At 42.6% G+C, this 21,995-nt stretch overlaps 1 protein-coding gene across 6 annotated transcripts in view; it reads left to right on the forward strand.

Moving 5' to 3' along the window:
• The window catches only part of Sh3kbp1 (SH3 domain containing kinase binding protein 1), a 446,513-nt gene that overhangs the window by 354,396 nt on the left and 70,122 nt on the right, over positions 1–21,995 (forward strand). For all 6 annotated transcript variants that reach the window (XM_045140550.1, XM_045140551.1, XM_045140548.1 and 3 more), the window contains 3 exons: positions 12,715–12,766; positions 15,952–16,032; positions 18,605–18,764. In XM_045140550.1, the coding sequence (XP_044996485.1) occupies positions 12,715–12,766; positions 15,952–16,032; positions 18,605–18,764 (293 nt within the window). The remainder of the gene's footprint in view (positions 1–12,714; positions 12,767–15,951; positions 16,033–18,604; positions 18,765–21,995) is intronic.

The following is a 21,995-nucleotide window of genomic DNA, read 5'->3' on the forward strand; positions in this document are numbered from 1 at the left end:
TTTTCCTTCTGGATTGACTACCTGACGATTCTGTTTGATTTTCTTTCAGTGACTCAGTATTTATTGAGTCCTTTCCATGGGGTGACTGTCATGGTGGATGATGGGAAATTATGTATACACATAGTTAATGTCCTTGTGGGCTTAGAGTTGGGCAGCATGTCTGGTATTCAAGGCCATAGAGATCTGTCAGACCTTTCTGAAAGGATGTTCATTGTGGATGGGTCCAAGTAAGTGGAAGTTGGAGGGTGGGGGCATCTAGTCTGTTCATGGCAGTCTTCTCACCAATCTTTGTGATCCTAGAAAAAAATCCACTGCATTATTGGTTCTGGCTGACAGAGTATGGTTTGATTTTCTTAAAACCTGAAAGATAAAATCACACGTATTCTACCATATACAACATTTTCTTTAAAAAAGAAATCCCATGCTGGAGAGATGGCTTAGCGGTTAAGTGCTTGCCTGTGAAGCCTAAGGACCCTGGTTCGAGGCTCGGTTCCCCAGGTCCCACGTTAGCCAGTTGCACAAGGGGGCGCACGTGTCTGGAGTTTGTTTGCAGTGGCTGGAAGCCCTGGCATGCCAGTTCTCTCTCTCTCCCTCTATCTGTCTTTCTCTCTGTGTCTGTCACTCTCAAATACATCAAAAAAAATGAACAAAAAAAAGAAATCCCAATAGACTGGTCTCTTTCATGCAAGGAAGAGAGAGAATTGGTGAGCCAGGGCCTCCAGCCACTGAAGTCGAAATCCAGACACATGTGCCCCCTTCTGCACATGTGTGACATTGCATGCTTACATCACTGTGCATCTGGCTTATTTGGGACCTGGAGGGTCGAACATGAGTCTTTAGGCTTTGCAGGCAAGCACCTTAACTGCTAACCCATCTCTCCAGCCCTAACATGATGTCTTTGAAATGCAGATTGCCTTCGGTGTCCACAAGTACCACATCTATGAATTGAACTAACTATGGACTAAAAATAAATTTAAAAATAATTCATCTGAACATGCACTCACCTTAATTTTTTTCCTCCCTAACGATACAGTGTGACAACTAGTTATAGGGAATCTAGAAATAATTTATGTACATGGTACATTGGAGGATGAGCTTTGGTTATGTACAAACACTATACCATTTTATATAAGGGACTTGAACATCATTGAATTTTGACACTCATAGAGGATCATGGAACCTTTTTGCTATAGATTCTAGAAGATACATATATTCTATAATATAGAATACATATATTGAACATACTTTGTGGAATGACTAAATTTAGCTATCATATGCATCATTTCACATAATTAACATAGGCAGCATGATTTTGATGACTAACTGTGAGCTTTTCTTTTTGTGCACACATGTATTGGTGTGCTTTGCATGTGGAGACCAGAGGTGAATGTCAGCTATCTTACTCAATAGCTCCAAAACTTTATTCTTTGAGAAAGTGTCTCTGACTGAACCTGAAGCTCACCACTTAGGTTAGACTAGCTAGCTTGCAAGTCCCAGGACTCCTCCTGTTTATGTCTCCTTAGTATTAGAATTACTGTGATGCCCTGTTGTGCCTAACTTTTACACAGGACCCAAGGATCTCAACTCAAATCCTCATGTTTGTTTGTATAGCAAGTATTCTTACCTGCTAAACCATCTCCCCAGCCCTCAATATTCTTTTAACAAGTAGACAAAGCCTACTCTTCCCTCTGTTGTGGTCCCCTACCTTTTAATTCCTGCTTTCTTTTTAGTGGGCCAACAAATTCACTCAGATAAGACATAGTGTACTTTTCTAGAAGTTATGTTATGTAAGGCATTAAGAGAAGCACTTCTACAGAGAAGTGAAGTTGTCAGTGCTGAGGGGATGCTGTGTGGCTTGTTCATTGGGGCATGAATGCTTTTTAGAACCCCATGGGCATCTCTGCAACTCCAGACAAGGAGCCTCTATCTCTCTGATTCATCTTTTAACTTCATCCTTATGAAGTAGAAAACTCAATTTTAGGGGAACAATAGTCATACCTGTCAGATAAATAATATCTACAGCTGAGAAGTGATTGTATAATATGACATTAAAGTTTTAGAAAATTCAAAGTATAACATCCATTTTTCATCCCAATTGGCCTACAAAACCAGCCAACCAGCTTGGCATTAGTTGTTTTTCCAGACTGAATTGCTGCACCCAGAACATTGTTGAGCTGGTGATAGTGTGACATGGGTTGAGGCTGCCATTTGCTGCATTGATGGCATAAATATGATAAGAATCTTTAACATGGAAGCACTATGTGAATGAGGAAATCTGAAGCATTCCACCACCGGTTTCAGCACATCATCTTGTTTTGCCAGTGGCTGGGGTTTCAGTCATTCACCCAGGAAAGAGGGCAGTCTGTGATGATTATGGTAGACAGAAGCAAGCAGCGTTTCTTCAACAGCAGGCCTCTTCACTCAGCAGCATCACCCAGGCATACTGATGAGGCTGGAATATTTTCTGTCAGCGGTGGACTCAGAAAGTCACCACCAGAGCATTTGCAATTCCTGGTAGCCTTTCTTCCTGAGAGTGTTCAGCAGATTCTTCCTCTAGGGAGGCAAATACATTGGGAATTGTCTTCAAGATATTCTGGGAGAACACCTGTTCATGTTTTGGTGTATATTTTAAAACAATTATGTAAGCTATTTACGAACCTCTATTCAATGGCTATTTATTTTGAGCCTTGACAGTAAAATTGAACATCAGAATGGAAAAATTAAATACCCTGAAAGCTCCAATGAAGGAAGGTCTATACTCTGTAATTGTTACTGAAGTGTGACATGGAACTTGGACTTTCAAGAGTGACAGAAATATCTGGTCACTATTATTAGAAAAAGACAAATATTAGAATAAGTTTTTTGAACGGTAGTATTTCTGCAAGGCAGTGTTTCAAGAAAGTCTCAGGCCATGGGTTTCTTATTTTTTTTTGTTTATTTTTGTTTGTTCATTTGAGAGTGACAGAGAGAGAAAGAGAGAGAGAATGGGTGCACCAGGGCCTCCAGCCACTGCAAAGGAACTCCAGATGCATGTGCCCCATTGTGCACCTGGCTTACGTGGGTCTTGGGGAGTCTAGCCTCAAATTGGGGTCCTTAGGCTTCATAGGCAAGCACTTAACTGCAAAGCCATCTCTCCAGCCCCCCATGGATCTTTTTATTGGGACGTTTGTATGTGTGTTCACATGTTCACTTGTGTGACTGTGGGTATACATGTGCCACAGTGCACATGTGGAGGTCAGAGGACAACGTTAGGTGTTACTCCTCACCTTCCACCTTGTTTGAGGCAGGGTCTCTCATTGTTACCACTTTGTCTGTCATGCTGGAATTACAGAGGCTTACCACAGCATCTGACTTATACTTGGATTCTGAGGTCTTGAACTCAGATTCTCATGCTTGTATGGTAAGCACTTTATCCACTGAACTGTTTTCCCATCCTCTCAGACTATGGATCTTATAAGAGAAGTAGGGAAATCACCATAAATGGTATTGGTATTCTACCACAATTCTTGGAGAGGGCTTTTCAGAGTCTGTGCCCTATCACAAATGGACATTGCCAAAGTTCTTCTAATGGGTTTCCCTGGTGAATGTACCGCAGTGGCTCCTAACGCCTCCCAGTCAGAGAAGCTGTCCTGAAGATGTCTGTGTGGTTGTGATATAGGTACATCTTTGCTGGCTCCCAGGCTTACGTGGGACTGCCAGCTTACTAATTGTAACAAGAACTGAGATGTCAGCTAGTTTGGAAGATAGGAGACTGCCTGCCTTGAGCATTCATCCTCCACCCCACAATGGACCTGATTTCTTAAGATCCAGGCTGCACCAGAAGCCACATTATCAAAGAAGACAAGGCATCCAAGTGAGAGGAGCTAGTTGTTTATACAAAAATCCTGGCAGGTATGGCTTGAGGCCCTCCTCACACACAGAATGGAAGGTTTTGCCAAGGGAGCCATATGTTGAGTTCAGGTAAGCCCAGATAATGCTTTCAAGAGTGCCGAACCACTGTTGGCTTCAGCAGTTCTGATTTTCTCCATTTTAACCACTTGGCAGACCGACCCTTTCTATTCATATCCATCTCCAGACCCATTGTGATATGATCAATTTGATTTTTTACTTTCTTAGTTATGGTCCTATGCCTATTCGTTCTCATTAGATTGTTCTGTATTACACAGTGGAAGTTTTTCAGTTTCCAAATTTATACGAAAAAAGAAGTTCCCACAATGACTAATCTGCCACAGGTGAATTTTATAGCTTTATCACTGGCTATTTTCTTTTTCCCTAAGTTCTTTGGAGGCCCCTTGCCTTGGATTCCTCATCTTCTGCTAACTCAGTCTATAAATCTGTTCTTAGCCAAATTTTCTTTGTTCCTAGGCTTTTTGAGGGCTCTTGGTGTTTTGTTTTTATTTCTAAAGCTGTCCAATAATTCATGTAATAAAAACATATGCTTTGGATAGGTAGCTTTATAAAAACAATTCACCTATAACATTATCTATCTTGTATACTTACTTTTCTGGGTGGCTTCATGTGCTGAATAGGGCTTGTTAAGTAAGTCATTAATGTCACCCAACTTTGGCCTGTTTATGCAGCCTGTGGTAGTTTCAGTGTGGAATGTCTCTCATAGCTTCATGTGTTTTGAATACTTGGTTCCTAGCTGGTGGCAATTTAGGAGGTGGAGCCTTGCTGGAGGAGGTTAAGTTGCTGGACGGGGGGGGGGGGGGTGGTGCTTAGGGATATTATAACCAACTCCCCCTTGGCAAGTTCAGGTCACTCCTACTGCTATCTTCTACCTGCTGTGTCAAGATGTGATGCCCAGCCTCTGCTCTAACATCCTTTCTTACCATAATGAAGCATTCCCTGGAGACTGTAAGCCAAAATGAACTCTGTTTCTCCTACTGGATGCTTATGATTGGGTGTTTTGTCCCAGCAATGCAAAGGTCACTACAACACAGCCACAGTGGGCTTCCTCCAGACCATCAAGATGGTGTCTTTTCTCCCCAACTCCAGCAGTATTTACAGGCTGTACTCTCCCACTTGAACATCTCATCCAGCACACCCTTGAAAGACTTATCTTTCATTGCTCAGCCAAAACTTCTTTAAGCCACTTCTCAATCTTCTGTAGCAGGCCCAACAGCATGCACAGTACACACTTGGAATATAGGAACTCCTTGTCCTTTGGTCTTCCTCCTTTTACTTTTGTCCTTCTTTCCCTGCTTGGTGCTCCCTCTTGTACTAGAGGAGAATGAGGACGGGGGGAGAAGAGGGAGGGGAGGACAAAGATGCCAACAATAACAGAAGTAGCATCAATGACAAAAAACAGAGGGAAGGGAAACTGGGCTCCAGTCAAATTCATCTTCTCAGACAAAAGGGAGGGCAGACCCATCCACCTGGACATGGGGTGTAGATATAATTGAGGTATCACTTCCAAGGTGGGATAGGCTGGATAGAATAAAGGATGTCTTTACGGAGATGACCTGAAAGAGCCTTTTGGGAAGAAGTGATATGCCAAAGCCTAACTGACCACCCAGTAGGCCATCAGTTTGGATGAATCCAGCGACAAGGAAGACCACAGGTGCAAATCATGAGATTAGAGGGTGAAGGGGGAATTCAGAGATAGCCTCTCAGAAGCAGGCTACACAGTATTTCCATGATGTCTGTGCAGTGACAGGGCAGACAACTGCTTGAACTCTGAAGACTGCAGAAGGACCAAGGCAGTTAGAGATTACTACCTAGAGCACAGCCCCAGTGGCACACTTCAAAAGTGTCATGAGGGCTGGGGAGATGGTGCAGTGGTTAACAGTGCTTTCTGTGGAAGCTTGACGATTCAAGTTCAGATCCTCAGAATCCATGTAAAGCCAGACCCAAGTAGTATCTACAATCCCAACATCCCTGTGGCAGTTGGAGGCGGAATTGGGAGAATCCAAAAGCTCCCAGGGCAGCTAGTCTAGCATTTGCAGTAACAAATGAGAGAGGCGCTCTTGAACAAGGTGGAAGAAAAGTACTATTCCTTGAGATTGTACTCTGGCCTGCACACATATGCCATGGTGCACACACACGTGCCTGCACGTACACACACATGCACACACACACACACACAGAGCAGAATGAATCCTCCCGGGATGGCAGAGTGGGGAAGGAGATGGCAGGACAGAGCCCTCCATGTGCTTCTCAACTTGTGAAGAGTGTCCTCATCAGGAAACGTTCATTTGTGTCCCATCTTCAGTCTCTATAACACATAGAACTTCCCATGGTCTACAGTTGCTTAAAATCAAGCTGAGGGCTGGAGAGATGGCTTAGCGGTTGAGCGCTTGCCTGTGAAGCCTAAGGACCCCGGTTCGAGGCTCGGTTCCCCAGGACCCACGTTAGCCAGATGCACAAGGGGGCACACGCGTCTGGAGTTCGTTTGCAGAGGCTGGAAGCCCTGGCGCGCCCATTCTCTCTCTCTCCCTCTATCTGTCTTTCTCTCTGTGTCTGTCGCTCTCAAATAAATAAATAAAAATTTTTAAAAAATCAAGCTGAAATGTGCTTCAAGAAACTTACATATTTATCTAACAAAACCCACTCTCATTTTAGTATGGTTTATTTCCACACAAATTCATGCTGAAGCTTGCTCCCTAATGCAACAATATTGAGAGCGGGATAGCATTTTTAAAAGTTAGATCATGGGCTAGAGAGATGGCTTAGTGGTTAAGTGCTTGCCTATGAAGCCTCAGGACCCCAGTTTGAGGCTCGGTTCCCCAGGTCCCACGTTAGCCAGATGCACAAGGGGGTGCACGCGTCTGGAGTTCGTTTGCAGAGGCTGGAGGCCCTGGCGCGCCCATTCTCTCTCTCTCCCTCTATCTATCTTTCTCTCTGTGTCTGTCGCTCTCAAATAAATAAATAAATAAACAAATAAATTTAAAAGTTAGATCATGAGGCAGCACCCTTCTTGATGGATCAGTGCATTTCTGGAGAGACCTGATTAGTTCTCTTGAGACTGAATTTAGGTCTTACAAGAGTAGGTTGCAATTCTGTCACCCACCATTGGTCTCTTTCATATATGTGCTCCTTCTGCCCAAGCCTACTTCCCCTCCTACTTTCTGCCATGAGCTTTAGCAAAGCAAAGCCCTCACTAGAAGCCAACTAGATACTGACACCACGTTCTTGGATCTCCACAATGATGAACCAAAACAAACCTGTTTTCTTTACAACTTACTTAGCCTTATATATTTTATTATAGCAACATCAAACAGACTAAACGATTTCATAAAATATACTCAGCCGTCAGGGTCTGAGTGTGGTGATTTTTAACAAAACATAGCTCAGGAGCCAGTGCTCACAAAGCAAACTGGCTCACAAGACAATGTGGCAGATTGGAATTCGGGCCAGGAAGAGCAGTTGAGCCAGCTGACAAGCTCTTTTGCTTGGGACTGGCCAGGCTTACCAAACAAAGGGCAGAGTTAGTTCTGAAATTCTTCAGCAGGAAACTGTTTGCCTTTCTTCTACCCTCACTCCGGAACATTCAAATCTGTTTCCTTCCTGGCAGTGTAATGATAAAAATCAAATCTGTCCCTTGAAGGATGACAGAGTGTCTCTATCCAGACCAGCAGCTCCACATAAAGGCGGATGTGGAAATGTACACATGTAGGTACATGTTCCCTGTATTGGTGAAGATCATGGAAAACATTTGTAGTTTGAATGGATGTCCCCCAATACATTCAGGAGTTTATTAAAGCTTGTACTTTAGATCTCCAGCCACCTGGCTAGAAGAAGTGTCACTGTGAGTAGATGCTGGGAGTCCAGTCCTAAGGGGTGTTTGGAGGCAGATCTGAAATTCCAGCATAAGATAGGGAGAGTGCTTGAGCTCTGCCTGGGGTTCCTGGAGTGTGCTTGCTTGTAGTGCTATTGGTGGGCTTTCCGCTCTGAGTGGACCTGTGAAAGGTGACCAGTTTCTTCCAACATTACAGAGCCTCCCCTGGATCTGTAAGATTCAATAAATCCCATTCCTCCCATAAACTGTTCCGGGTTTTTGGAAGTTCATCCCAGTAACATAAAGCTGGCTATGACAGCATTTGACTCTCCCAGGAAAAAAAAAAAAAAAAAAAGCTCATTGATTTTTTTTTTTTTTCCTGACATTTTATTTCTGACTTCGTGTATGTGTATGTGCATAGGCACATCTGTGTGTTCATGTAGATTCCAGAGGACAACCTTGGGTGGCATCTCTTTCAAGGCTTTTCCAACTTTGTTTTGACAGGTTCTCTCATTGGCTTGGAGCTTACCTAGTAAGCCAGACTGGTTGGCCAGTGAACCTCAGAGATTTGCCTGGATTAGATGCATGCACATCTATACCCATCTCTCTTTTTTTTGTTGATGATTTTTTTTTTGCATGTGTGTATGTGATGATGATGATGATGCATGTGTGAACAGATGCTGGAGGAGAATGTTGGGTGTGTTTTATCACATACTCACATATTCTCTTGAGACAAAGTTTCTCTTCCTGAACCCAGCGCTGCTGTTTTCATAAGCCCCAATGTTTCTCTAGTCCCCGCTCCCCACAAGACTAAGGTTAAATACATATGCGGCCACACCTAGGTGTTTATGTTGGTGTTGGATAGTCGAACTTCAAGGATCTCAGAGCTTCATGTTTCCAAAGCAAGCTTAATTCCTGAGCCATTCCCCCAAACTTGACTTTTAAGAACTGAATCCCTACTGCATGGAAATACAAGTTCTGGGCTTTAAATCCTTGCCTAAGTTGAAAGGTGTTTCTGCCTGTGCACCTACAGGAGCCAGTTATTATCTTATGCCTGTTATAGTCTACAAAGGACACTTTGATCTACTATTTAACCTGGAGGATCTTCAATCCCATTTCCTTCATCCACTCATAACTGACCAATTTGAGGAAATTCAACTGATTAATCTATTCATGCGTTTTTCTTTAAAGAATCATCAATCCCTTGCTAAAGTCAAAATAAAGTTTAAATATTTTTATTATTTGCAAGGAGAGAATGAATGAATGAATGAGAATGGGTATTCCAGGGCCTAATGCCACTGCAAACGAACTCCAGACACATGTGTCATTTTGTGCATCTGACTTTAAGTGAATACAAGGGAATCAAACCCAGGCTGTCAGGCTTTGCAAGCAAGTGCCTTTAACCACTGAGAAATCTCTAGAACCCCATGGTAAAGTTTTCAGTGGACACATTTTGCTAAAGTGTTGCTGGTCAGCTATGGTGGTTTGAACCAGCTCCTACATAAACTTAGTTGCCCTGAATGCTTGGGCCCCAGATAATGGCAATTTTGAAGGTGGAGCCTTGCTGGAGGAGGTATGCTTCTGGGGGCAGGATTAGGGATATTATGACCAGGTCCCTTTTGCTAAAATATGGCTCACTGTTCTGTTGCTATTTTCCACTTGCTTGGTAGAGGTGATGTCCAGCCTCTGCTCATGCCATGCTTTCTCCTGAGCCATCCGTCATGAAGCTTCCCCCAAGACTGTGAGCCAGAGTACGTACTTAACTCCCATCAGCCGCTTTTGGCTGGGTGCCTTACCCCAGCAAGAGAAGCTAAATGCAACATTGGCCTTCTCAGTTACTACTGCCCTTTCTTTGTGCTATATTAAAATAAAACGTAGGCTCATGTGAAATACTTCATTAATGTTTTGGGAGATGCTCTAGAACGGTATGGGTCCAGGCCCTGATTTTGTTTAGAATGACCATCAAAGGCATCTCATTTGGAAATACGGCACCCTTGTCTATCTGAAGAGGCATGGCAGTTATAAAATCTAGCAGAACTAGTGAAAGTGAAGTCAGTCAAAAATGCTTTTGTTTATTTGTTTGTTTTAAGGAAGGGAATATCTGTAAACCTCTATGCTTGCCAGAGCTGATCCAGCGTGGTAGATGGATGGAGACAGCCCAAAGACTGTCCCTTCCTTTCAGCAATGTGCCCCACCTGCCTCCACAGTGGCCGTGGCTCCCATCTCAAAGGCACATGTCTGCCTTCTCCCTTTGTCACATCCACATGCACACGCCTTGTGACCACTCTTACACAGTTTGTTAATGTAATGATTCCAACCCTCTCTGGCTGCCTCCATCCTTTCTTCCCCCTCTCTCCTTCTGCTTCCGGACCCCTGCTGCGCCATGTCACATTTCATGTACCTACCACATTTGATATAGCATTAAGGGAAACTATGATGGCTTGTAATTTTTATTATTTTATCTTATTTGTATTATTATTTTTAAGTTTGTGCTATGTGGTTCCAGGAAAGGTCATTGGAATAACAACTTCACTAAGCGGGCTTGTGTGAAATTACTCATAGAATATTTCATTGCAGCCAAGGAGCAAGGGAGATGTCAGGGTAGGCATTGTTGGGACTGTGCTAGAAAGAATTAGGCTGCAGGTTGTTGGCAGTTTCATGAATAATAAATGACTCTGATCTTGAGGTAAAGGAAGGTTAATTGGCAGAGTTTCAGTGATAATTTTGTTAAGCAAACACGCATATGTCCCTAGCCTAGTTTGCATCAAGACAGAGAAGAGAGGAAGGAAAAGGAAGGAGTTCAGAGAGCTGGAAGGGAATGACAACGAGAAAGAACAGTGGAAGACCCTGAACCAGAATCACACTCAATTAGGGAAGGGGCTGTGTGCAAGGAGAGGTAGTCCTTAGAGCAGCTTGCTTTTTAATAATAAAGTTGATATGTCTGTACTAATATTGGCAGTAGAGAAAACTCTTAAAGAGAAAACACACACACAGGCTTGTACACACTCATGATCCTACTAGTCAGAGATCGCCACTTTAAATTTCTTTCCAGTCTTTATATCTTTTTATAAATGTAGCATGGTTCACGTTGTAGCTTCAATCTGATAGCCATTTTCAGTTTCCAACTTGAATGTAGTACATTTGCTTATGCTTTTATGAACTCTGTGTATATGATACTGTAGGTGCTTGATGGTCTGTCTTGAGGATTTTCTCTGGCCGGATGGGTCTTCACAGTGGTTTAGAGCATTCTGCAGGTCAGATAGCCCTGGACCTTACGCCAAGTCTCCTCTTACCCTATGCCTCACTGAATAGTTTGGTAACCTTGGGAAATACCTTTCTCTCAATGAATCCACTATTTCAGCAACAGAATGGGTACATTAATATCACTTCCTTATAGAGTTCCAATAAGAATTACACAAGTCAGAGCTGACTAACTCCTTCTTCTTGTGAAACTACCTCCTGCCAAGAGGGAGGTAGTATTAATAGCTGTTCAGCTAGGTGAGGTCACTTGTCTAGTGTCCATAGCTAATAATAGAAAGAAATTTGTAGTGGCAGTCAGATTTGAACACTAAGCTGTAGTGTTTATTCAAAGTAACTCTGCTGCATTACCCAGCTAGTGAAGAACATGGCTGAATAGTCATTGAATCCAGAGCCTACATGCTCTGATGTCCTCGTGAAAGTTCCTCGAATGTTCTGTGGATTTTACTTGAAGCCGTATCCTCCTGTAGCCCAGTGCTGCATCAAACAAAGGTAAGCCAGACTTAGGGCTAGGCATGTACCTTTACTGTCCCTGTGGTAATGTCACAGAATATGTCATAGTATATTTTTGGAGCGCAGAAGATAATTATAGAATTTTCTTAAAATCACAGATTCATAATTCCCAGAGAGGGTAAGAAGTGTCAACATTGAGAGTATCTTGTGCTCCAACCAAATCCATTTTCATCCTTTCTTTCTTTTTGGTGTTTTTGAGGTAGGGTCTCACTCTAGCTCAGGCTGACCTGGAATTCACTATGCAGTCTCAGGGTGGCCTAGATGTCATGGCGATCCTCCTACCTCTGCCTCCCGAGTGCTAGGATTAAAGGCGTGCGCCACCACGCCTGGCTTTCTCATCCTTTCTAATGGCGTGACGATGGGGCTTCTCTCATTACCCCTCTTCCACCACCCTCCCCTATCACTGTGATGGTATGCTGTCTAGATTCTCAGACTACAGAACCACTTGTCTAGTTCAGTCTTGCTTATCTCCCTCCTATAGTTAAACAAGGAATATGCCTAGATACTCGACAGCCAGTTCAGGGATGAATATTATCAATTGCTTTACTGATTTGGTTACTTTCAGAGTGATAGTGTATGGGGAAAATATGAACAGTGACTGATTTGTAAAAGCATAATAGTAATGAATGAAAGAAAAGAAACAAACTCCTCCACTTTAGTTTATCACATGTAATAGAGTACAACTGGTCTGTGGGGCACCTCTCAAATTGTCTGCCTGCCTTTGCGAACCCTTAACCATGCATTTTATTGAAGGTCCAACATCCACAGCAAATCCAAAGTCCTCACAGTGACTTTTGTCAAATTGCTTGGCTATTCAGCAGATTAAATCTTAATTGCAAATGTGGTTTCGGTGTAGGAGTTTACTACTGTGTTTCCTGGTTTCAGGCATATTTTATTTTATTTATTTATCTTTTTAAACTTTATTTTGCTGAGCTGAGCTTTTCCAGAAGGCTGCTATAGATTTAAAAGGAGGAAATGGTATTCCATTTGCCCATCCAAGTTTTGTTTTGCTGATGGAATTTATTTTAGGGTTTGTTTAGAGGTGCCAAAAAGCTGATATCTCTGGAGAGGGAATTCCTCTGGTTTTCTTTTTTTGGGGGGAGGGGGGAGCTGGTGAGAAGTTCTCTATATTGTCCACACTACATATAGAAAACAATGTCTGTGGCCCTTCTGTGACAGTTTGCTAACAGTCTCACACTGTATAATTTTGTTTATTTTGTCAGAGACCTAAGAAACCACCACCTCCATCCGCTCCTGTCATCAAACAAGGGGCAGGTAATGTACTTTTCAGCTTCATTAAAATCTTATCTTTGTTTTGTGTCTATGCAAATTTTCCTTGCTAGAGCCCAAGATTTTAGAATTAAGATGCCTCAGTTTGCCAAATTAGGAGCTTAGAGCTTGGTCTCAGCTGGCAGGCTTAAAATATTCTGGTTTTATTCCCTAAAAAAAACCCAACAGCAACAACAACAAGCAAACATACAAACAACCCCCCCCGCCACCAAAAAAAACCCATATCACTAAATTGTGTCCCTGTTACAGTGCAAAAATTAGGGTTCATAAAGAGAATGGTCCAAAAGCACTTTAATGGGAACTGTTTTTTGTTTGTTTGTTTGTTTTTTTATTCTTAACTGCTTTTGAGGAGTGAAAAAGGTCAGCTTTGGGAAGATTGTTTCCCATGGGCATAGCATCATTGTACATGCACAGTATTGCTGGATTTCCAATGCCTGCCCCATGTGGTTAACCAAAATTTACACTTACCTCACTTACCCCCAAAATAAAAGATACTTTTCAACCCATAAATATTTTCCTCCTGATTCTTTTCTAATTTTCCAAAAGAAAAAAAATCCAAGTCATTTTTTTCTATGTAGTGTACATATTAGTACCACACTGTAACCGACTGAGTTAACCAACCAGATTAGTTTAGATATTAAGGTTGAATCATATAGGAAGAGCTGATGTCATTAGTTATTGGGTAACTTGTTGTACACTGGATTGTTATACATAAAGATGATTCCTATTACCCAATAGAACTCTTTTTTATAATAGAGTTAATGATGGGGAAAATTCCATCAAGGGTAACTAAGTAGCATTCTAAGAAAGCAACAGCTAAGAGGGGAGGGGCAAGATGGGTAATATGGAATATGAATATAATCAAAGTACATTATATATGTATGAAAATGCCATTATGAGACCCATTATTTTGTACAATGAACATATGCTAATATATGTATATACATGCATGCTAATTTTATAAAGCAACAACTAAAACAGAGCAGAGGTGTTTTTAATTATGTACATTCACAATTATCTTTCTAGAGTTTTTAACATATGAATAAATTTCCAAATATTTTTCTTAAGCTAATATGTTTAAGACATAATTTTTAGATATATTTTGGCTTTTTTATGGGGGAGGTTTGACACAGAATCCCACTCTAGTCCAGGCTCACCTGGAGCCCACTCTATAGTCCAGGCTAGCCTCAGACTCACAATAATCCTCCTATCTCAGCCTCCCAAGTGCTGGGATCAAAGGCATGAGCCACCACTTATATTTTAGGGTGTGTGTGTGTGTGTGTATGTATGTATATTTATGTGTGTGTGACAGAGTCTCACTTTGTAGTCCAGGCTGAACTAAAACTCACTTTATAGCCCAGACTGGCTTCAAACTAAGATGGGATTTTTCTGAAATGTTTTTGGGGGCTAATAATTTTGGGAAAAATCAGTTTGACTGCAGGTTTTATTCCTATTTCTTTGGGCCTAATTGAGAATTACTGAGATAAAGCCCTGAAATGGGGTGTTAATTGTGTTTCCTACTCTGCCTCCATCCCCACTGGCATTGAGCAGTTTCATTTTGCCACCTAGTGGTTCTGGTTATGTAAATATTTCATTGGTCTGCTTTTCTCTGAAGATTCCTTTCCCTACAGGCCTTGGTAATAAAGTAGAGCCCAAGGCAATGGGCCCAAGCAGTCCACAGCTGGGCAGCCAAAAATATAGTAAACGAGGATAGGATTCTTGAAGACAGTTGAATTGTCAGTTCAATCCATGGCTGTAGGAATAATATTGAACTTTGTTATCATTAGGAGATGATGTTATAGCATGGTAGGCAAATTCTTATCCTTTTAAAACAATTTTACCAACATTTATGACAGAGTTCTGCCAGGCTATTACTCATTTATCCTGGAAGATCTTGGGAACTGCTTTGTAATGAGGAGGTAGATATTCATATCTCCCTCATCATCAACTTTACCAAAAAGAGTCCAGATATATAATTGTTGTAAACCAGATACCGTATTTAATCTGTAGTGAGTCATTAAAGGGAGTCAGATGAAATATGTGTTCATTGGGATTTTAAAACTTCTTTTAACTTCCGAGGCCTCATAATTCAGAGTTTAATACCAAGAGTCCATCTATGGGGCTGTCCATGTGAAGAGTCAGAAAAGCACTCAGCCAAGTCTGTAAGTAAGCACACTTTTGATTGGTTTGTGCTTTAGCTATTTTTGAGTGCTCGTATATGCCTTAGGATAGTGGCACTGATGAGGATCTCACTATGTGAGTAAAAATGAAGTCTAAAGCACTGTATTTGGCAAGATGTAATCCTCAAGGAATTCAGATGTGCAGAGAAAGGTTTTACAGAAAACCGTTATAACATCTCTGCATATCAACTGAAAATTGTGTTCTAGATACTATTGCTGCATTACAAAACACTCCAAATTCAATGGCATGAAATAGCAGTCTGTGTATATTCACAGATTCTGTGGGTCAAGCATATAAAAAAAGCATGACCATATGGGTAGGGTGTGTTCCATCCGGTCTGGGGTGGTCACTGGCTTGGAAAGCTAGACTAGCTGAGGGCTGGAGAATCTACCTCAAAAATCACTTCACTCACGTATCTGGATCCCTCCTCATGTCAGGGGTGCCTGGGAGACCAGACTCAGCTAGGGCTGCAGGCCAGAATATCTATATATGGCTTCTCCAGGGTAGTTGACTTCTTTGATGAAGGCTCAGTATCCAAGAAACAAGGTGTAAGCTTCATGGCCTTTTATGACTTAGCCTTAGAAATGACATGGTATCACTTTGATCACTGGTCAGAGCAGTTATAAGGTTAAAAACCTCATGTCCTAAAAAGAGGTCTGTCACACAATTCTAAGCCATAGTTTAAAGCTATTGCAAGATGGAATGCAGGTCCCTGTGGAACTGTGGTGATCTTTCTACCTCTGCTTACCAAGTGCTAGGATTGTAGGCACGCGCCACCATGCCTAGCCAGTCAAGAAATGTCATGACATAGGCTAGAAGTGATTTCTTCTCTATTTATGAGCAATTCACATTAACCAAGTTGCACCAGCACCCAGCTCCTGAAAAGCATCTATTGCCTTTGCTATACCTTATAAATACTCAAACGCTAATGTGTCATCTAAATGAATAGAGAAAATGTCTCCTGATCACTACTAGCCTTTCCCTCCTAGGTACCACAGAAAGAAAACATGAGATTAAAAAGATACCTCCTGAAAGACCAGAAACACTTCCGAACAGAACAGAAGAGAAAGGTATGAATCAATTCTTCACTGGCTCATCTAGACTAGCAAGAGATGAAGCTGTCTGGCATAGCACTAGCCCAGATTACTCATAGAATTTGTGTTTTTTTCCCCATTTGGAACGTATGATTATGGGTTTGTTTTGAGTGCATTTAAACATCCATTTCTAAGGAAATATGAGCAGGTTATGTGCTGTTGTACAGGACCAAAATTTCTTATCAAATGAAAATCAGTCAGCCCAGTCACTGAATATACTGAGTCTCTTCCATATATCTCTCCTACTGCTATCTTGTCTATACCCTGAAGTGGAGAGCTCACGATACATCTGGCAGTTTCTATCCAGTCCCCTGCCCACCTGTGTCCAGTGCCTTGGGTGCCCATTCACTGTTGATACATGGACTTGGCATGCTAAAAATCTTGTCCAGACAAATGAAAACACTCTTTCTTGACCACTGTTGGGCCTTTGGCTCTGGCTAATAGTGTTGCAGACACATGTCCCTGGTCAAGAATACTGGAGATGGAGAGAAAGTGGTGTGTCAATGCCAGGCAAAGCATCTCAGTGCTCAGAGGCTCCACAGACAGTGGTCAGAAATATCATTGGCAGGGAAGTGGCTTTATACATCTCACACAGCCAGGCTTACATATGTGTATGATTCCCACCATTCTGAGTGTCTCTTCCAAAGAAACCTGTGTGTTATAGAAGGACTCATTTTACTAAGTGTTTAAAGCTTTGATGGATCACATATTTTATGGGGAAAATGCTATATTATTATTATGAACAAGAAGCTGAGCAAATTCCATTTTTAAAAGCAGTTATTTTGAAGTCACAAGAAAAATGCTGAATTAATGAATATAATTATTTGAAGGTGCTCCTTAGTGGTCTCATGAAATTTTATTGTGAAATTTAATAATTTACATCAGCCTACTGAAAGTTTTGCCAACATTGCAAAATGCATTAGAATCTGTATTTCTTTCTTTCACAGTGGGCAGGTAAAATTTAATCATAGAACTTCATTGTGAAAGCCAAGTCTATGTCACATCACATCAGTGAGAAAAATACCCTTTCATTGCATGGCCTACCAATAGATCTTTGTCGTGTGTTTTAAAATAGCTTAACACTACCTCCTGTCTTCGTGGAAGGTACATGACTAGTGTCTATGTATTAGCTAGACTCTGATGAGGACACCTCTTTCATAAGTCCATGGATACTAATTTATGGGCTGATGCAAGAACTGCCATTCTCCTTGGGTTGCCAAATGGCCACAGCTCTGACTGTTCTCCTCATATGAGTCCTATGCCACAATGGGCCAGGGAGGCAGAAGCCCTGGTCAGAAACAATCGGGCTATCAAGGAACCAGCCCTACCCTGAATCTTGACCCCCTGGGAAGTCGCCACAAACCCCCTATTCATTCTGCAGGCTACTAGAGTTCCTATCCTACCCTCATCCCATTGTTCAGCTGGGAAAGTCACCCCTGCTTAGTTTTTCCATTGAGCCCTTCTTCCTTGTCTAACCCACATATGCCAGAAAGTAAGTTCCCAGCATTCCTGACTGGAGCATAGTTCTCCACAGAAGCTTGGTGGGGATGAACATAGTGCAATATCTGAGCTCCTAAAGTAGTCACCAGTGGGTCACAGCCCCCAAACAACACATGTCCACGCTTGTCAGTAAAAGGTATTCTGAGGACCACCATACAAGGAAACACTGGGAACTTATCTGGGCACCAGTCAGCCACTTTTTGAAGCTCCATCTTTATCAAGAAGCTTGTAGACATGTGCTTTTTGGACTACACAGAAGGTGAGGCTAGTTGGTAATAGAAAAATTGAAGCTGTCACTGAACACTGCCCAATTTGGCCACTGTATTTGGCTTCAGCTTCTTCTTAATAGCTCCAGCTCCAAAAGCCTTGGAAACCAAACCTGAGGAGTCTAGTTTGTCTTCCAAGTTCAAACTGTGCACACAGAATCCTGACCAATTATTTCCTAAACTGCTTTCCATTGTATTGGCTGGTGCCCTTTTCAGAGGCCAGTCTAGCAGCAGATTTTGGGAACAATTTATTAAACCCATCAACCCCTGGTGAGGATCAGTCATATGTAGCACTCATAGGGATACAGGCAGACTTGGGACTTGCCCTCCAAGGGGGGAGGCTTTTGGCTGTGCATTTTCCTAGGAAGTGTCCACAAAGAGTCCCTTTATGAAAGGCTGCTACTTTGTGATGTTTAGGTGAGGAGGGAAGAAGTGTGCTGTGAGGGTGGGTCTAGCTGTTCATGTACTAACATGACAGGTCATGTTTTAGCTGGGATTTGAAGGGTAAGTATGAGCTTACTTAGGGGGTCAGTGTCCAAAAGGGTACTAGACAACCAGCAGTAACAAAAGTATGGGAAGAATGGCACAGGGACCTGCGGGTCTGTAGGGATTTTTTCTAACTTGATCAAGAGTAAGTGATAATCTTTGTACCCACTTCACCTTCAGAAATAACATACGTGCTTCTCTTTTCAGAGCAGGGCATAAGCAATATGCCTCTAAGTGCTGTCGCTTATACTAGGTCTGTCTGTTTTCTTTATGCTTTGTCAAACAATGACTTAAAGAAAGACCAGAGAGAGAGCCAAAACTGGATTTACAGAAGCCCTCCGTTCCTGCCATCCCACCAAAAAAGCCTCGGCCACCTAAGACCAATTCTCTCAACAGACCTGGGGCACTGCCCCCAAGAAGGCCAGAACGACCAGTGGGCCCACTGACACACTCCAGGTACTGCTTCACTCTAACCAAGGAGGGAGGCAGGCATGGGAGAGACATGGGCCACAGGGCAGGAGTTTGGATGCTCGAGAGTCAGAGGGAGGAGAAAAGGAGAAGTGAGAATCAAACTTCCCTTTTCCCAACCTCCAGCGGAATTGTGTGAAGGTGCTCACTGCCTTTGCCCTGGTGAAAGGGGTTGCAAAGTATTGGGGTACCATGTGGGTTTCAGGATTCGTCAATGAGAAATGGGTATGCAGGACATAGACCTTGTTCATACCCAGAGTATTTCTTTGAGCTTTGTTAGAGCAAAGTCAGTTGTCTTGCAGATTGGAGGTGCGGGTGGTACACCCACCTCCATCTCCCAGATGTCCAGCTGGTCTTCGGTATGCACAGCTCACTTGTTGCTATGTCCCCTGACTGTCTTGCTGCTCTGTGGTCCTCATTCCACATCCTAGGGTCCCTCTGTTCTTCACTATACAACTTGGTATGGAACTCAAGAGAGCTGGCATGAAAGATTGTCTCTGGGTTCCAAGACCCTCAAAGACTAGGTACATGCCTTAATTGGGGTACACTTTGAAATATATCTGGCAAAATGAAAATTTCTTCACCAGCTAGCTTGATACATATCTTAGTAATGTGAAATCATAGCACACATTCTAGAATTCAGATACCTGTCACAGAGCAAGGAACTAATGAATTTTCCCCATAAGATCTTAACCAGGACTTTGCACTATTGCATCTATGTATACTATATGTTGGAGTAATGTATCAAAGCAAGACAGTGGGCCCAGGGTCTTCATGGAGACATGTCAACACACTGGATTCTTATTCTTATAAACTAAGTTTGCTTGGTGAGAGTTGTATGGGGCTTCTGAGCTCTCATGTTGAAATCAGGGAGTCCTACAGGCTTGAATCTCAGCCCACCTCATAGGAAGAGAATGAACCATGGCCAGTTACTATCTCTCTCACCTAACTTTCCCCATCTTTCAATTGAAAATGAAATAGAATTCACCAAAGCAATCCCCAAATATGTAGCCCATGCCCATAAGTCAACAGTACTTTCACTGTCACCTATCTAACTGTGTAAACTGCAATAAGACAAGAATATTTACTTCTTTTAAAGTTGTGACATAGTGTACATAACATACATTTTGCTGTCTTAACCCTTTTGTAAAATATTTTTATGTTTTTATTATTTGAGCAAGACAGAGAGAGAAATAGAGGGAGGGAATGGGTGTACCAGGGTCTCTAGCCACTGCAAATGAACTCCAGATGCATGTGCCACCTTGTGCAGCTGGCTTATGTGGGTCCTGGGGAATTGAACCTGGGTGCTTAGGCTTTGCAGGCAAGCACCTTAACTGCTAAGCCATCTCTCCAGCCCCATCTTAACCATTTATTTTTTGTTGTTGTTTCTCAGAGGTGGGGTATCACTCTGATCCAGGTTAACATAGAATTCACTATGTAGTCTCAGGGTGGCCTCAAACACATGGGTGATCCTCCTACCTCTGCCTTCTGAGTGCTGGGATTAAAGGTGTGTGTCACCACACCCGGCTCCATCTTAACCATTTTATGTGCATGCTCCAGTGGCATTAAGTACCTTCACATTGTTATGCAACCATTTCCAGAACTCTTTTAATCTTGTGAAACTTCATCCTTATAACTGTTAAATAGCCCACCGCTTCCCCTCCCTACAACCCTGGCAACCACCATTCTACTTCCTGTCTCTATGAATTTGACCTCTAGGCATCTCATATAAGTGGAATCAGTATAGTTTTCCTTTTAAGACTAATATTTTTCACTTGGTTGTGTCCTCAGTGTTCATCTATGTTACAGCATGCCTCATTTACTCAATTTTTGGGTGTGTGCATGTGTGTGTGTATGCATGTCCATGTGTGTCTGGACACACTAGTGTGTGGGTGCATGTGTGTACATATGGAGGCCAGAGGTTGAAGTTAGGGTCCTGAGGTATCTTTCTAAGTTGCTCTCCACTTTATTTTTTGACACAAGATCTCTCACAGAACCTAGAGCTCAGCAATTCAGCTAGACTAGCTAGCCCACCAACTCTATGGACCCACCTATCTCTGCCTTCCCAGCACTGGGATTACAGGTTCATACCACCACACCCAGCACTTTATGTGGGTGCTGGGAATCTAAACTCAGGTCTTCATGCTTGTGTAGCAAGCACTTTACCCGCTGAGCCATCTCCCAGTCCCTCATTGACTTCTAATAACAACCTCCCTTATACTGACCCAAAATGGATAGAGTTCAAGACATGGAATGCTTGAGAAACATCAAAAGGCAGTCAACAGTGTTGGGTATTCACATGCCTATGTGTGGGAAGCCTGTTGGCTGACTGAGCACAGAGCAGTGAGCATCTCCAGCATATGCAAGCTCACGTGAGTAGCAACTGGTTCACCTGTCATTCTATAGGCTTTTACCAAGGTCCAATTCAACCACTAACTCTGGGTAATGGCCCTTAGGGAAATGATTATATTGTAAAGTGGCCCACATTGAGCTGGGCAGGTCACTTTGCGTGATGCTCTCTTCCACTGACTGATAGTTCTTTGCACACAATGAAGTCACTTGACAGCCATAGTGACTTGAGCAACAGCCACATGGGTGGTGTGCTCAGCCCAGCAGGAGGAAAAGGTTACGTAAACTGAAGTGTTTCTGAAGAGAATATGAACTGTCCCAACAGAATATGTGGAACAGCAAAGGTCACCCATAACTTCACGGTGGCAAAAGGGGTGTCAAGGCCACACACTGCCAAATGCTGTTGGTCTTCAGGGTTTCCACACATGTCAATAAACTCAATAACGGTTTCCAAAATGTTCCTGTTTCTTTTTAGAATAATGTGATCAGAGAAGAAGTGGAATTTTCACCACCTCCTGGCCTTCTAGTGTTACCCTGAGCCCTGTGGTTATGGGATAGGTGCTGTTTTTCAAGCCATGGTTAGCAGGTCGTCCTTGCTGAACTTGCAGGCCCAGAGGGGCCTCCAGATATTATTTCCAATTTTAAGTTAGGACAGGCCGCTAAGGGGGATGCATAGCAGGGCTTTGCACAAAAATCAGTGGGAAACAGAACTTAATATTTTCTGTGTCTTCTGAGAAGCCTGAGAGAAAGTGGCAAGCTCTCAGCCCCAACCCTCAAGGTCCTTTGCAGAAGGGTGGAGGAACTGAGGAAATGCCCCAGGTACCTGGTCAGCGCACTTTTGGGAGGGCATTGAGCAGAACCCAGAATCAC

The sequence above is a fragment of the Jaculus jaculus genome, chromosome X (genome assembly GCF_020740685.1).
Source record: "Jaculus jaculus isolate mJacJac1 chromosome X, mJacJac1.mat.Y.cur, whole genome shotgun sequence".
Classification (NCBI taxonomy): Eukaryota; Metazoa; Chordata; class Mammalia; order Rodentia; family Dipodidae; genus Jaculus; species Jaculus jaculus.